The sequence below is a fragment of the Mytilus edulis genome, chromosome 3, assembly GCF_963676685.1.
Source record: "Mytilus edulis chromosome 3, xbMytEdul2.2, whole genome shotgun sequence".
NCBI classification, from domain to species: Eukaryota; Metazoa; Mollusca; class Bivalvia; order Mytilida; family Mytilidae; genus Mytilus; species Mytilus edulis.
The window spans coordinates 46,734,790-46,751,300 of NC_092346.1; the positions used below are offsets into that span (position 1 = coordinate 46,734,790).

At 33.2% G+C, this 16,511-nt stretch overlaps 1 protein-coding gene across 1 annotated transcript; it reads left to right on the forward strand.

The window, feature by feature from the left end:
* Positions 1-880: 880 nt before the first annotated feature.
* Positions 881-14,733, forward strand: LOC139516645 (uncharacterized). Its single transcript, XM_071306856.1, has 7 exons — positions 881-1,103; positions 1,546-1,837; positions 4,047-4,133; positions 8,063-8,290; positions 8,516-8,848; positions 13,678-14,019; positions 14,328-14,733. Exons 1-7 carry the CDS (start codon positions 996-998, stop codon positions 14,489-14,491), a joined length of 1,554 nt encoding a protein of 517 aa, XP_071162957.1. The 5' UTR covers positions 881-995; the 3' UTR covers positions 14,492-14,733.
* The last annotated feature ends 1,778 nt before the right edge of the window (positions 14,734-16,511 follow it).

The following is a 16,511-nucleotide window of genomic DNA, read 5'->3' on the forward strand; positions in this document are numbered from 1 at the left end:
CCGCCTTGACGCTATAAAATCTGAATAATGATTTTGAGCGAATAGCTTGTTTTTATGCCACTTTCACATTTGAAACAATCACATTTTATCCGGTTGTCTATAATTATTCATAAAGAAAGGCGCATTTTCATATGCCGTTATATATGATGCTCTTATCTTGATGATGTTATTAATATTTGCTACTGAACGTTAAAAAAATTCCAATAATATTTAAAAAAAAACTAAGTTAATATCAGGAGTTAAAGCACTATCATGTCCACATCCACATTTATAAACGGACCGTCACACGACTGCAATCATCATGTTTTGAATTTTGTGAAATTTTAAAAGCAACGTTAACATATTTCAGGAAATTTCATTCTATCCTGCTATTAAAATACATGTCCTATATGTACTTGTGAATAAGAACCGATTGTGGTCGAAACAGTTAAAGTTTATAGGTATATATAAACTAAACATTTCGACCTATAATACATATCTTTATACGTGTACTGTATCTTAATCCATTTTCATATTAACTTTTTCTTTTTCATTGCACTGAGTTAACTTGATCCGTTCGTAACTAAATTATCGCGTTGAAGACATTATAAATTAGTACAAATTAATAAAAACCGATTTAAATAAGACGAAACATTACAATTTCAAACCACATGTGTCAAAATCTAGGCATTTGTAATGTTTTGGACACATCTATTACTCCTTAAATTCGGAAGCCAACATTTATAAAACTATTTACGTAAAACAACAAAATCCTACGCTTGAGTAGTCGCATGTTTACATACACATAATCTGTAATTTTCATTTGCATATATTAACATAGCTAATTAATTTTAAAAACACATATTTATCTTGACTTGTTAAATTTTCTCCCTTAATTAATTACCTTGTTGCCACGTCCGTCACGCCCAGAATAGCAATGCACGTTTTTTCTCTCGCAAGCATACATCAAAAGAACATTTTTTCAAATTAGGATTTACTAATACATATATTTACTGATGAGTTTTGACGATGACAAGATCGATAGACCTGCCTGGACCCTGTTCTTTGAAGGCACACTTTATAGGAGGTATTTGCGCTACTTGAAGCATCATGATTTATCACAGGTATTTATAATCATTGTACATGTATTTTATTTAAATTACGAATGATACATCTTTTTTTAAATCATTCATTCTCGTATTTTACATTTAAAAGTTGTTTTAGGAACAGATCTACTTGAATTTTTACGAATTAACATATTAAAGAAACCATACATCTAACATTAGAATCAATTATTTGAAGATACAGAACACTTAAACCATTTACGTTGACAAAGTTCTGTTAAGGTACTACAGGCATATTCAAGGAAAGAAAGTTCATCAAGCTAGAAATATTGGTTTCTTTATTTCATTCTTTCTTTTAACATTTCTGATGTTAAAATATTTAGAATAAATACATTAATAAATACAGCCTTAACATACGTAAATACTCTTTCCAATTACAAAATATAATACCAAAATTTAAAAAAAAATGAAGAGAAGCACATCCATTTTATTTTTATTGTAGATGCTTAATAATGGAACAACTCTACCTTGTAATTATAAAACTCCTATTCAACCTCCAATATTGACGCATGAGACAAGTTGGTATTCTCCACCAAAATTTCAATCAGATGACGATGAGATGCCCCCTCCTTATCACCCACGGTCTGTATCTGTTTCGTCCGAACGCTCACAGCGAGACATGGACTATAAAAAGATACGAAACAGAACTAGATTTTTAGTGTGTTTAGGAATAACTTTTATTGCACTGACGGCAGCAATTGTTGCACTTGTTATACATTATTTCTACATTGCAAGTAAGTCAGATTTAATTATTCACCATATTAAGTAAAATATAGATGTTGGATACATAAATGAATAAGCAACCAAACTACACAAACACACAGAACCGATATCAAAAGTATGATAATTTTTTCATATTATTCAAAATTACCTCCAAAAAGGAATGATATTTAACCTAACTTAAAAATTGTGTCCTGTTGTATAGGTAAATTTACATTCATCATGCTTAAACCACACTTATTATCATATCATGACTTTATGTACATGCTGTAAGAATGACAAATTAATTTGTGATTCTCATTACAGAAATCGTCAAGTTCTTGGTTAACATATTCAAAGATGCATGTAAATGTTTTACTATATTTATAAATAAGTCACTACAGGGTGACGCAATAGGAGAGACAAATAAGAATAGATTTAATTAGGGTTTGTGTCGTTCAGTTGCTACCTATAATCTTTTATCTTGAAATATACACTGTGAGATATTATGCAAAAAAAAGATGAGTTTAAGTTTTAAATTAAACGAATTAAAATTAACTTTAATCAAACAGAACTTGGGGCTACTGTTCGAGAAGGGTATACCCTTATTTATGTATCCGAAAATAGAATTGTCGTCTTAGAGTACTAACTATCCATCCATCGGTATTATAACTACATGTATTTTGATCTGAGCGTCACTGGTGAGTCTTATGAGTCTTATGTAGACGAAACGCGCGTCTGGCATATTAAATTATCATCCTTGTACTTTTGATAACTATTTACACCACTGGGTCCCCAAGGGTTTCACCAGCTCAGTAGTCAGCACTTCGGTGTTGCCATGAATATCAATTATATGGTCATTTTTATAAATTTCCTGTTTACAAAACTTTGAATTTATCGAAAAACTAAGGATCTTTTTTTATCCCAGGCATAGATTACCTAAGCATTATTTGGCACAACTTTTTGAAATTTTAGGTTCTCAATGCTTTTCAACTTTGTACTGGTTTGGCTTTATAACTATTTTAATCTAAGCGTCACTAATGAGTGTTATGCAGACGAAACGCGCGTCTGGCGTATTAAATTATAATCCTGGCACCTTTGACAACCCAATTGTAGGAAACGTAAATAACATTTTATAAATTCCATGATCTAGTCTACACGTACGACATTTAGAATAATCATTTGACATAATTTCATATTAACATTTTCCATAAATTTAAAATTCTAAACTAAAACCTTGTTCAAAATAGCACTTTTTTTGTTATTACAGAAATATTTCATATCAAGTTCTTTCACCTTATTTTTTCACTCTGAATTGCCAAACGGTGAATTTTAGTATTGGATTAATCTCTTTTATCAAAACAACTCTAAATGAATAAATTGGCAATTGGAGTTAAATATTTCCTGAAAATTAAATTCAACTTTATCAAATTGAAGTCAACATGTTTCAATAAAACAGTTAAACTACATTATAAGTGATTGAATGCCAGGATATAAATTATGAAGTGTAATTTATCTCAACTTAGATCGATGATCACAATATTATTATTGTAAAAAAAAAATAAGCTTTTAATATGAGACAGGGTTCAAACGCCACATATAATAAAAAGACACCCAGAGACCAAATTGCGGAAGTCTGCACAATTTATCAAGCTAGCTTTAAATAAATTGTATGCAGCATTTCTGGTAGTGTCAAACATAAGACTTTTGAATTTTAACCTGAAATTCGAAATCCTCTGGTTTTATCCATCTAGTGCCGTTACAACAATTTGCCCATTGACTCCTACTTTTTTCGATAGCTTTATTACATATAGTTATAAATGACTGCTTTGAAAATCATAAAATACTTGTTACTTTTTCATCGTATTTCGAGGAAAAGGTGTCATGAAAAATATAGAGAATTATTTCCCGCCTAATTTTCAATGGATTATATCTTGAAAACAAAGCACACAGACCCTTCATTTGTTCTGCTTTTTTAGTTCCTGTTTTCATATACAGTGACTATCAATTATTCAATTCTTTGTTAAAGCTTGTTATTTTGTAACAGAGTAGCTGACACTGGATGTAAAAAAGCGATCCATCGTCTTTTTTTCTACTAGCAGATAGATATATGAATTTGTGCCATGAGTACCAAAGAGACAACTCTCCATCCAAGGTTTTTTTGTGTGAAGAAAATATAGGGTGGTTCATAGAGAATGTTTAAAACTATTTATAAATCTAAATGAACTGTAATATTTATTTTAGCACAAAATGAAATAATAGAAAGTGGACAAAATTTTATTCACATTTCTGGAAATTTTACAGCAAATGAAACATTAGCGATACTTCAAGGTAAGCATGTTTTAATCACACGATGACATGATAGTCCCATGATAATAAAATGAATGAATTCATCAAAACAGTAACATGCAAATACATAATCGTTTTAGTATCTAAAATTGAGAATGGAAATGGGGAATGTGACAAAGAGACAACAACCGACCATAGAAAAAAAACAAAAAACAGCAGAAGGTCACCAACAGGTCTTCAATGTAGCGAGAAATTCCCGCACCCGGAGGCGTCCTTCAGCTGGCCCCTAAACAAATATATACTAGTTCAGTGATAATGAACGCCATACTAATTTCCAAATTGTACACAAGAAACTTAAACTAAAATAATACAAGACTAACAAGGGCCAGAGTCTATACTATTAAACGAGACGATCTCATTTTGTGTCAGTGTCACTTCTTTTCCTTCGACAATAAATTAATCACCAAGCCTCTGTTTTCTATAGGTACCATGCATAGTCGCATGTGTTATCTATTCTTATGACTGTTCAGTTTGGGTTATTTTGGGAGAAAAACGAAAATTAAGACGTCCGGATAGTGTTCCTGTCATCAGACCAACGTTTGAGTCATACAAGACTTCCGGTTTAAACTAGCACATAATTTTCCCAAGAATACTCGTAGATAGGACAATAATTTTATAGACTCTCTACACTGCTACTTTTGCAAAGGTACTATTTCTGCACTTTAAATCTGTAGTACTTGAAATGTACTTTTAATATTTAGTACTATTTCTTTACTTTCAAATTATTGTACTATGTACGTACCTGTATACTACAGTACTTGATGTGTACTTAAATGTTGGTACAGAAATAATACCAAAGGCGATCACAATATTGCATAATTGGAAATCATATTTTTGAGAGATTTGATATTGACGTACTTTCAAAATGCTGAAAATGTAACGAAGTAAACAAAAATATGTAGTACTCAAATTTTCAAGTACAAATCAAGTACTGTGAAATACAGGTACCTAAATATTACAATAATTTTAAAGTGACAAAATAGTACCGAATATTAAAAGTAGATTTTCAGTACTGCAGATTTTTGGTACAGAAATAGTACGTATGCAAAAGTAGCTGTGTATATAATATAACAGTGATCGCCTTTGAGAAGAAACTTGAAATTGATAGTTAATAACATATACACTTTATTTAAAGTATACGTATGTTCATAGTATACAGAAACGCGAAAATAATGAAATTTATCAGAAAAAAAAAATAACGGACTAAGTCTTTGGAAAAAAGGGAGAGAGTTTAAAAAATTGTTCTGTCTCCAAGTACCTTTCGATACCATTTCTGAAATTCTCCAGACATAATTTCTTTTACAAACGTTCTCCCTTCAACAGTTTACATACTTTCAACTAAGCTCCAAATTCGCAGGTGTGTTCTAGTTCTGTTAAAAAAATAACATATGTGCGAAATATATTAAGCGGAAATCAACGACTTACCAGATAAAATCTCCAACCTGACAACTGCAAATATATACATATATTTTCGTGGATATTATATTTAGTTATAGATAATATGTTGAACATCTCATTTGTGGCTCACACGAAACCACGAAATCAAGGACAGTTGGTATCTAACGAATAATGCTGAATTAAAAGGCTATGAAAACAGACATTACAAGAAAAAAATACAACCAAGTGCAGTTGAATTCAATACTAAACATATGTGAACCAAGAGATAACTGAAGCATCACAAATATGATGAATCGAATGGGCCAACCAAAGATAATAGGACAACAGGGGCTGATATTATTCAACAGAGTTCATTAGAAAAATCTTTATAATATAAATTTAAATTTAAGTTATTAATGTTCAGTTGAAATTTCTACAGGTTAGTGATTACTATGATTACAAGTGAACTGATTTTGACATACAATGTGCTATCTGTTAATTAGCCGTATATTTGTTACGTTATATATATTAACAATGACTTAAGGATTGTCACAGTTAGCACCCTTCATTTCTTCTAATTTAATATTTTTTGTGTATACAAAAAAGTAAAAAAAATTAAGCTAATTGAACATAAAAAGGGTCAAGAATATTAAAAGAAAGTGATATGCAAATGAAAACAAAAAAGTTAATTCTTCATACAGGTATATATTGCAAATTGTAAAATGTTAAAAGACCGGTGAAGAAGGACATTTTCATTGCAATAAAAAGCATAGATTTTCTTCCATAGTGTTGTACTCATACCTAATGAAGTATAACTGAAGGGAAGAGTACCAACTTTTCCCAGACATTGGTAGACAGTGATGTCCTCCCCGATGGACTGTGGTGTCCTCAGTCCTGACGGAGTACAACTCATGTACTGCCATAGCCATTTTAGGTCTCAAGTCGAGAATGTGCGATTGAAGAGAATATAGAAGTTATAGTGTGTGAAGGAAAGAGGGCTGGGTGAGGGAGAGGCTGCGTGAGTGGACAGGGTGTGTGAGAGGAGAGAGGAGGCAAGAGAGAGTGTTTGTGTTTGTGGAGGTGAAAAAGATTATGTGTGTGAGAGAGTATGTTTGTGGTAGAGTATGTAAGAGAGAGAGGATGTGAAAGGAGAGGTGAGAGAGCATGCAAGAGGTGAGAGAGAGAGAGTACGTGTGTGAGATAGTATGTGATAGAGAGGAGGTGAGAGACAGTATATGTGTGTGTGAGAGAGAGAGAGAGAGAGAGCATCTGAGAAGAAATGAGAGAGAAAATGTGTGTGAGAGCGTATGTTTGTGGGAGAGTATGTGAGAGAGAGCAAATGAAAGGAGAAAGTATGTGTGTGAGAGAGCTAGTGAGAGGAGAGAGGAAGTGAGGGACAGGGGATGTGAGTGAGAGAGGAGTTGAGAGAGAGAGAGCAAGAGTGTGTGTATGTGTTATGGAGAGGAGAGAGATATAGAGTTTCTGTGTGAGAGCATGAGTGAGAAGACTGATAAAGAGAGAGATCGAGACTTTCTTCGGTGAAAGAGAAAGAGTGCTAAGTGAGTGTGTGAGAGAGAAGAGCGAGAGCATGGAGCAGTTTGAGTGGAGACAGAGTGAGTGAAAAAGAGAATGTCAGTGTGCGTAAGAGAATGATAAGATGTGGGGCGAAGGGGAAGACAGAGGATATGAGAGAGGGGTACTGAGAATTTAAAAAAAAAAATTTTATAAAAAAAAAATAACACTAGTCTTGTAAATAATCAACAAAAATAATGTGTCCATAATACACGAATGCCCTATTCGCACTATCATTTTCTAGTTTAATTGAAGTATGAACACACTAATCATCATTATGCCAATCGGCAATCCTCGGGTGAAGTTGAAGGTACGGAATCGGCCGAGTTGTGACGAATCATCATTATGTCTTTTGAATTGACCTTGATTTTAGGGTTAAATATGTACGGTTGTCGTTTACTATAACAAATACATCACCTGATTTTAATTTTTGGAGAAAATGCTTTTATCGAAAATAAGACTTCCATAATGAGTGTGCTCTGATCCATCTGTTGAAAGTATTTTGAAAAAAATATCCAAGTAAATGGTTGGGACACCAGCCATGAATGGTGATAAAACTCTAATTTAACCAATTTATCTCATTTATATAGGCTTACGAGGACTAGTTGATCTTTTTTTCTGTCAGAGAACCACTTCTATATAGCCTTCATATAGAATATAGAATATTTGTATTTACCAAATTATAGCCCCAGGAAGGCATAAAGTATACAAACAATATTATTATAAAAAAAGATCAAAGCGTAAAATGATTCAGTCTTTTTCGACTTCTTTAAACACGTAAGATACGTATATCTAGCTTATTATATGGAAAACTCTTTGGAACACATTGACTTGAAAAGAGTTTTGCATTTTTGGCTACCCCCTGTTTGTCGTCTTCTCGGTACTGGAAACTTCTAGATAGCATTTTCGCCCATTTTTTAAACACAAACCTTGAACGATTGCAATGTTTAAAACCATTTCAGATAACAACACGAATATTATCAAAGAAAAGTATATAACTGATTTACGAGATGCAGAACATGAATTAAAGTTTACTTCTCCAGCAAAACCAATAGGAAAGGGTTCATTTTGGAAGAACGAACCCACTTCTACGACGACAACAAAAAAGCCGAAGTTAGTACTGATTCCACCAACACCAACTGAGGAAACAGTGAAATGGTATCCTTCTTCGCCTTCGCCTCCAACAATTGGTAGGTCTCTGAATCAATAAACTGATGTGAAAGTCTATTGTTTTATCTTTAATTTATTCCCAAGCATTGACAGCAAATATTTGTATGACATTAAATTAATTTAAACTATATCATTTAGAAAAAATCCGCATTGATTAGTAAGATTATAACTTTAAGCATGATTCGTTTTGTTTACATCAAAATAATGACTATAATCAGCCTCTAATTTCTTAAATAATTTTACAGAACCAGTACTTATATCAGATGTTGAAACAGCTATAGGCAAAAATCAAGCAACATTTTCCTGCATAATACAAACAAATAGTTGGGACTATGTATACCTCAAAGGGAAAACTATTAAGCTGAATTTTACAAAATCACATAAAACTATAGCTTCCGGATTCCTGCCAAGGCAAACATATGATTATGGTTTCAAACTCATGGATGGTTCAAATATGACAAAACTAACGCTAAAAGTTTTAATACAAGATGTCCAATGTGAGGACGAAGACGATTTTGTTTGCGGATTCAAGGATAATTTGACAACAACAGAGAAATATGGAAAGCTTATAGTCCAACGTAAGTCGTAATGAATAAAAACATTTAACTAATCAGGAGCCGCTTTGGTCACAACCAGTTTTCTTCATGCTTTTTATAATGCTTGAGCATGAGTATGCATGTTTCTTCAGCAACTTTGCGTTAGAGAGTTTCAAAACCAAAAGGACAGCTAAACTTTGCATTGATAACTTTGCCTAATGCCCCACACTAGACCATGATCGCACAAAGCGATCTAAAATAAAGTCAGATCGTGGTGATAATGAGGTTGCGGTATAAGCGGAATGAAAATGTAGATTTTCGTTGTTTTCACGATGTTACTACGTCCTCATTACGCTTCTACAACGATCCCGCTACAATTATACCACGTTTTCACAATTCTTTTTTTAGCGCACTCGCTACGATTATCACGATCTTACCACGCTCATCACGTTCTCACTACGACAATACCACGATTTATATATGATTGCAACGGGATCTTTCCATGCTTCTGCTGCGAGTATAGCACGCTCTTATCACGATCATTCTACGCTCTCAGAAATTATGTCAACATCATGTTCCATATGAATACTGTTCCATTCCTCCCTATTGTCATTAATACGCAGAATTCTCGAAAACAACACGAACATGCCACCAACACCTACCAGAAATCGTGGGCGTAGTGGTAGGTGTAGAGATAGTCAGGTGGCCCCTTGTACGAATCCGGACCCAGAAGAGATGTTGGATCAATCAATCCAACCTGAATCACGATGTATTGCTGATCCATCAACATCAAATGACAATATTTTATTGAACAATAGTGGGAATAATACAGATGTGTCAAGCATGGTTGAGCTGTTGGAAATAAGGGGCATGAGGTCCAAATTACATATAGACAGACGAAACCTGGAGAGCTTTAATATATATGTTATATGACAATAACAATAATCGTGGCTAGAACTCGAAATGGTCTTAGTATGAACGTTTTCAGATCGCAAGAGCGTGAGGAGGACGGCATGATCGTACTAGAATCGTACTATGGTCTTGAATAGTAGTATAAACGTGGTATAGTCGTAGTAGAGTAGTTGTTGGGTCGCGGGAGAAAGTGATGGTCGTAGATAGGTCGAAGTAACGTCGATGTGAGATCGTAGTGCAATCTCCCCGGCTAGAACTGCAATTTCGCTACGCTCTCATTACGATGGTATAGCCACCTTTCGGATCTTACCATGACCTTACTGTGCTCTCGCTACGCCTCTATAGCTTCTACGACATGATTTTGCCACGACCGTACCACGTGTTTTGAACATGTTTAACGTTAGCCAAGATCATCCTGATTATGAAGACCTAACCACGATAGTACCACGATCATACTACAATCGTGAACATTTTCATATTTTTTTTCAGAGATCGTAGAGCGATCGTGGCATATAGTCAAAATTGATCATATGAAGCATTGTCTTTAGTACTGAAAAGAAGGACAGCTAAACATGCACAAAGAAAACTTTGTGTTCTGGCATTCAAACTCTAAAAGACAGCAAAACTTGTGCATAGACAATCTTGGACGATGAAGCGATATCAATATAGAAGAACTGATTCATGCGCGAACTGAACACTCGGGAAACAGTCATTTACATTACAGTGGGTTCTGTTATAGCAGAACAGTATTATAAACATTTGTATCACGTTTGAGTGCACTCTTTAGTGTCATAATTCAATATTTAAATCCGTGTTAATAAGGTCCGTTTTCCATTTCCAGTGTTTTCATATACAAGGAATGTCACTTTTATGTTTTAGTTCTAACTATAAAATGGAAAATGGATAAATGAATGTCTCACGCGTCGATTAGTAAATTAGATGCATATTTAGAGCAAAATCTGCTTTTAATACTTTGATAACTATTTATACCACTGGGTCGATGACACTGGGAGGAATTTTGTGTAGACAAAACGTGCGTCTGGCGTAACAAATTATAAGTTTGGTACATTTTACAACTGTTTACACCACTGGGTCAATGCAACGGATGGTGGACGTTTCGTCCCCGAGGGTATCATCAGCCTAGTAGTCAGCACTTCGGTGTTGACATGAATATCAATTATATGGTGCTTTTTATGATTTACTGTTTGCAAAAATATTAATTATTCTAAATACTAAGGATTTTCTCATCCCAGTCATAGATTATATGAGCCGTATTTTGCAAAACCTTTTTTGGAATTTTGGATAATCAATGCTCTTCCACCTTGTACTTGTTTTGACATTCTAACTTTTTTGATCTGAGCGTCACTAAAGTAGACGTAACGCACGTCTGGCGTAACAAATTATAAGCCTGGAAACTTTGATAACTACTTACACCAGTGGCTCGTTGCCACTGCTGGGGGACGTTTCTCCCCGAGGGTATAACCAGCCCAGTAGTCAGCACTTCGGTGTTGACATGAATATCAATTATATGGTCATTTTTATAAATTTACTGTTTGCAAAAAAAAGAATTATTTAAAATACTATGGATTTTCTTATCCCAAGCATAGATTACCTTAGCCGTATATGGCATATTTTTACTTGGAATTTTAGGTAATCAATGGTCTTCAACCTTGCATTTATTTTGGCTTTATAACTATTTTGATCCGAGTGTCACTGGCGGGTCTTATATAGAGAAAACGCGTGTCTGGTGTACCAAATTATAAGCCTGGTACCTTTGATAACTATTGGTATAGGCCGACATGCTGAGCGATGTTTTAGCTTGCTTTTTGACAAGGTAATAGCCAACAGGAAAACAAGTCATACTATCCGGACACATTATTCTGACCCCTGACTGACCAGTATTTGCGCTTACTAAAAAATGTCGTTTACCTGGTGGGAACAAAAATAAGTACTGAATTTCATGTCTTTGGTTTGACGAACCTTGACTTCCCGCATTCTATATATGAACATGCTACGACGATACAAACGAGGAGGTCATCCTATAAGTACAAATGTTCCAAGGTACTAAATTACTGAACTACTCGTTGATGCTGTGATCATTTTAAATAAGAACGATAAATAGATTAATGAAATAAAACCAAAGGTAAACGTGAAACTTGTATTCAACGATTTTGATTTCCTTATGTTAAACATATGTTTATTTTACATGACAGTGATATATTCATTATATATTTGACACTTGAAATCTTTAATTCATTGTGAAGAAAAACTGCCGGATTTTTTTTTATGTTTAATGTAAATCGAAAAACAGCTTTTGAATATGACATCAACTTGTAATAAGATCATAATTCAATTATATTAATTATTAATAATAAGACAACCTTTCCACTACCTGTCAATCGAAATCTTGTGAATTTTTGACTGACAGCAATAGATTTCAGTGGCTTTTTGACTGACAGCAATAGATTTCAGTATGTTAACTGTGGAGCGTTTTATACTGTTACACTACTGTCCAGCTGGTTAGACACTAACATGTTTACACAAGCACATTCTTTTTTTGCAAGTCCGAATATAGAAGACTGAAATACATTGGTTTTTGTTGCTTCATCATGATTGAGGATTCGATGGCCGAGTGAACTATGTTAGTATGTACTCCATCGAAATATCACTACTAGGGCAAAAATGACACACATGTGTCACGCATGTATCACAGGTGTGTTTCCTTAAGCATGAAATTCACATGTGTGCATCATGCGTATCACTTGCGTTTTTTACACATGTGTAACATGCGTCTCTTTCACATGCGTGTGACACACATGTGAAACGCATGTGTCATACATGTACACATGTGGCATTTTTACCAGTGCAGCTTATCAAAAATGATGTTGAGGGTTTGTTAGTTTAGTTCGACCCCATTGTCAATTGACCAGGATTATCAGATTTCTGCCGAAAGTAGATGCTCTCTCTGGGCCATACGGTTTCTTCAGCCAATCAAAACTGACCACCAAGATACAACTAATAGTGCTAAAAGTGTCGTCAAACACGAGCATTCAATAAATCGAACCATTCAATTGTTTTTCGTCAAATGTTATTTGATTAAATCAGGCAGTTTATTTTCTATGATGAATCATTTTTCATTTTACTATCCAGGGACTTTTTATAGCTAAGCATATTACCAGATTATACTTATTATCAAAGTCCATATTTTACTTATGTATTTGCTAGCTGTCCTATTGGTTTTCACCCCACAATACGAACACGTTTTGACAATGATCAGTGTGTGGTCGTTGGTTGTGCTCTGTTATAAGTATTTTTATAATACTTTAGGTCAAAATTACAGTTTTTGATTGGATAGTACGAGGGTTATATTTTACTTTTTTATTCTTCATAACAAAATGCCAGATTTTGATTGGATAATACGAGGGTGACAGATTTGCAGAAGGCGGACAAGTCTATCAAAATTAAGTTTATCAAATCACAAGAAGTATAGTTAGGGGAAGATGATTTTGAGCAATCATCGTTGAATGCATTTCATTTTTTTCTGACATCGATATACATATTTTGTAAAATCAGTTAATTCTAAACAAAATTGTTAATCAAGTTTTTTAAAACGTATGCGAATGTTTATTAAAAAAATCATATATTTTCATGAAATTTTATCAAAATTGGATAAAATGTACGTTGACATGTAGTGCTTTTATATTATATCATTGTGTTTTTTATCTACAAATATGTTTCGTTTTTTGTATCACTGTTTAATGTGCTATTTTTAAACGATTAGAATGGTTTAGTAGTAATCATTGTATAACATGTCCATATCTTAAATATGTCGACTTCTCAACAGTTAAAATGAAACAAGCTGTAGAATACTTAGAAGATAGAAAATTTAAAAAAAAAAAACAGAAGAAAGTAAATAAAAACCTTAAAAAAATAAAAGCCCAAATATTTTCTAAAAATAGGTAAACCGTCAGCAAGTATCAAAATGAAGAGCCCAGTTGGAATAATTGAAGGACAGGTTGTTGAAATTGAGGCTACATGGAAAGGCGGTTATCCCACTCCGATTGGCAATATAACATGGCTGTATTCAGATGATGAAGGAGGTAATTTGACAGATGCACCACAGACGTTTAAAGCGGCCGACCTCTCATGGCGAATGAAAATAAGGGAGGATAGTTGTAAAACATACATTAACAGTATTGTCAAGTTCAAGCCTACTCTAGAAATGAACAACACCATATTATACGCTGTATCCTCATTCGATGGTGTCCAGGCTGGGACGGAACACATACTTGTGATTCCAGGTAAAACTATATTGACAATTCTCAAGCAATTTCAGTCATAACACTTACTTGAGTACAAAGCCTCGATTTCTAATTGTTTCTGAGTCTTTTACAAATAAATATTATGGCTTAAGATGAAGCGCTAAATATAGAAGGTCTAAATTACAAACTTGTTTGTCGGCACCAGAATTGAACGCACCAGTGCTATCATATACGTATATTTAGTTTTAATGGTTGGAATTCATTAGCGTCTAGCTCGAATAGCACAATGTCTAGACATAGTTATAATCGTTACAAAGAAAATATTAATGGCAAGTTCTCCATTTCAGAAAATTACTGTGACGAAAAGACTGGCGATGCTTACAAACCACATCCATATACTTGTAAGAAATTTGTAAGATGTAGACCAGACCGAATGGATGTATATGAATGTCCTAAGAACACTTGTTTTATGGAGGATGTGTCGCAGTGTGATCTATTAAACTATGAGTAACACACTCCGTCTAGTAATAGACGTCTGGTAACATGCATCGATACGATGACATTTGACAATTTCATGCGAAAATGAAAACACCATTTCTTGTTCTGTATAATTATTAAAAAAATGTGTCATGCGAACTTGAATAAGCTTTAAATAAACAGATCAGTATTACGACGTTTTTAATAGTGTTTGAATATAAACAAATGTTTTTAACAGTATGGTTTTTTTTCGAATAAAATTATACACTAGGTGAATATATTACAATGTTTGAATAACAATTCATATTTGATTAAATCGTAGTTTAATACATAGAAAAAGGAATCAGAAGAACGAGAATAGTGTCCCATTTACATAAGTATAACACACGTATACTGCATTCAATTTTGTAATGTCCATTTGTGTTCTCAGTTTGTGTTATTTTATTATCAAACGGGAGATAACGCATATTATATGTTAAAAAAAATTCAGTTAAACATTTGATTCTTCGACTTTTTGTCAAATTACACTTTTTATGAGGCCCTTTTGTTTACAATACAAGTGTAAAAAAATATATCAATGAAAGTTGTATGTAGGCATTTACGCAAGCTGATTTTATTTGTTTTGTTTATTTTACTCCTAAACGCTCGGTAATTAAAAAAGCGTGTTAACAATATTGAAAAAAGATCCTACTACTTGAAATGCTTAAGTATTTGAATTTAAATTGCTGAAAATAAAGAGATATGTCGCATAATATAAGATGACTCAATGAGACTTTTTTTTTATTCTTATATTCTTTTAAGGCAACATATCAGTCATCTTTAACTTTTTCTTAAGTCCTTTCGTCTGTATAAAACAATGCGGTAAGGTTGTCAATAAGGCAACTATCTTTAGACTAAAGAACAAAGTTTTTTTTTCTTTCTGTGTAACATAGTCATCTTTTTTGTTAGTTGTTGTTCCAATATTGAGCAAATCCAGTGAATATAACGCTAATAGGAATTTGGCTAAATTGATTCGAACTAACAACCCACAAATGAAGTGTAGAAAATAAACCAAACCTTTATGGAAAGATTAAATTAGCTTGAGAAATTTGAGAATAAAGTAATGCCTATGTTATACCAATGCATCGACCTCTAGTTTTCAGTATCGAAACATTCGTTAAAAATCGGCCGATTCCGTAACACCATCTAAGATAACTCCATTTAAGATAGACGGAGATAAGCGAAGTCACCCGAGGTTAGCCGATAGCGTATCCAATATAACAAATCATAAAGTTAATTATACTAAATATAATGCATCTTTTATAACAAGCCAATAAACTTCAGGTAAACTAAATCACGACTTAGAGATAAGTTTACACAAACATTATCAATATTTATTATCTTATGTCTGTGAGAAGTGTGTATGATTGAATTAGGGCTACTTACAAACCAATTTTCTGTTTATTAATTCAATTAGCGCGTGTTAAGCAACATGCAAGAAGTCTTTAACAGGTATTTGGATACAAATGTTATATCTTACGTTTTCTCATACATCTCTTGAACGACGTTAATGAGGGTGCGTTTGAATGATACACTTATACTAGGACAATATACGGCCCTTGGAAATTTCGCCACTTCATACAAAATAAATTAATAAATAATGACAATCATTATAAAAACAAACAACTATTAACATTGAGTAACACGAAACAACTGAAATACAAATAGGACAATAGGAAAAACGTTCTGATGCGACCGTTACAAGTAAAATATGTAAAAAAAAACAAAAAAAAACAAGAAAAAAACACCAAAAAAAAACATGAAACTAAAGCTCGGGTCATAAAAGTTAACATAAAGGCAGCACAAAATGCGACTTTTAATTTTAATTTTGTTCTAGCTAAGTCAAAAGCTGCAAAATCTTAAATCCTATTACTGTTTACATTAATTTCTGTTTTCTTTAAAACGTCTTATAATATCATGAATTGCATTTCGCTACCAAATACCAATTGAAAACAAAAGCTGTACATGTCTTACTAACTATCCTAGTATGTTAATTATCTGCCTTAAAATTGAGA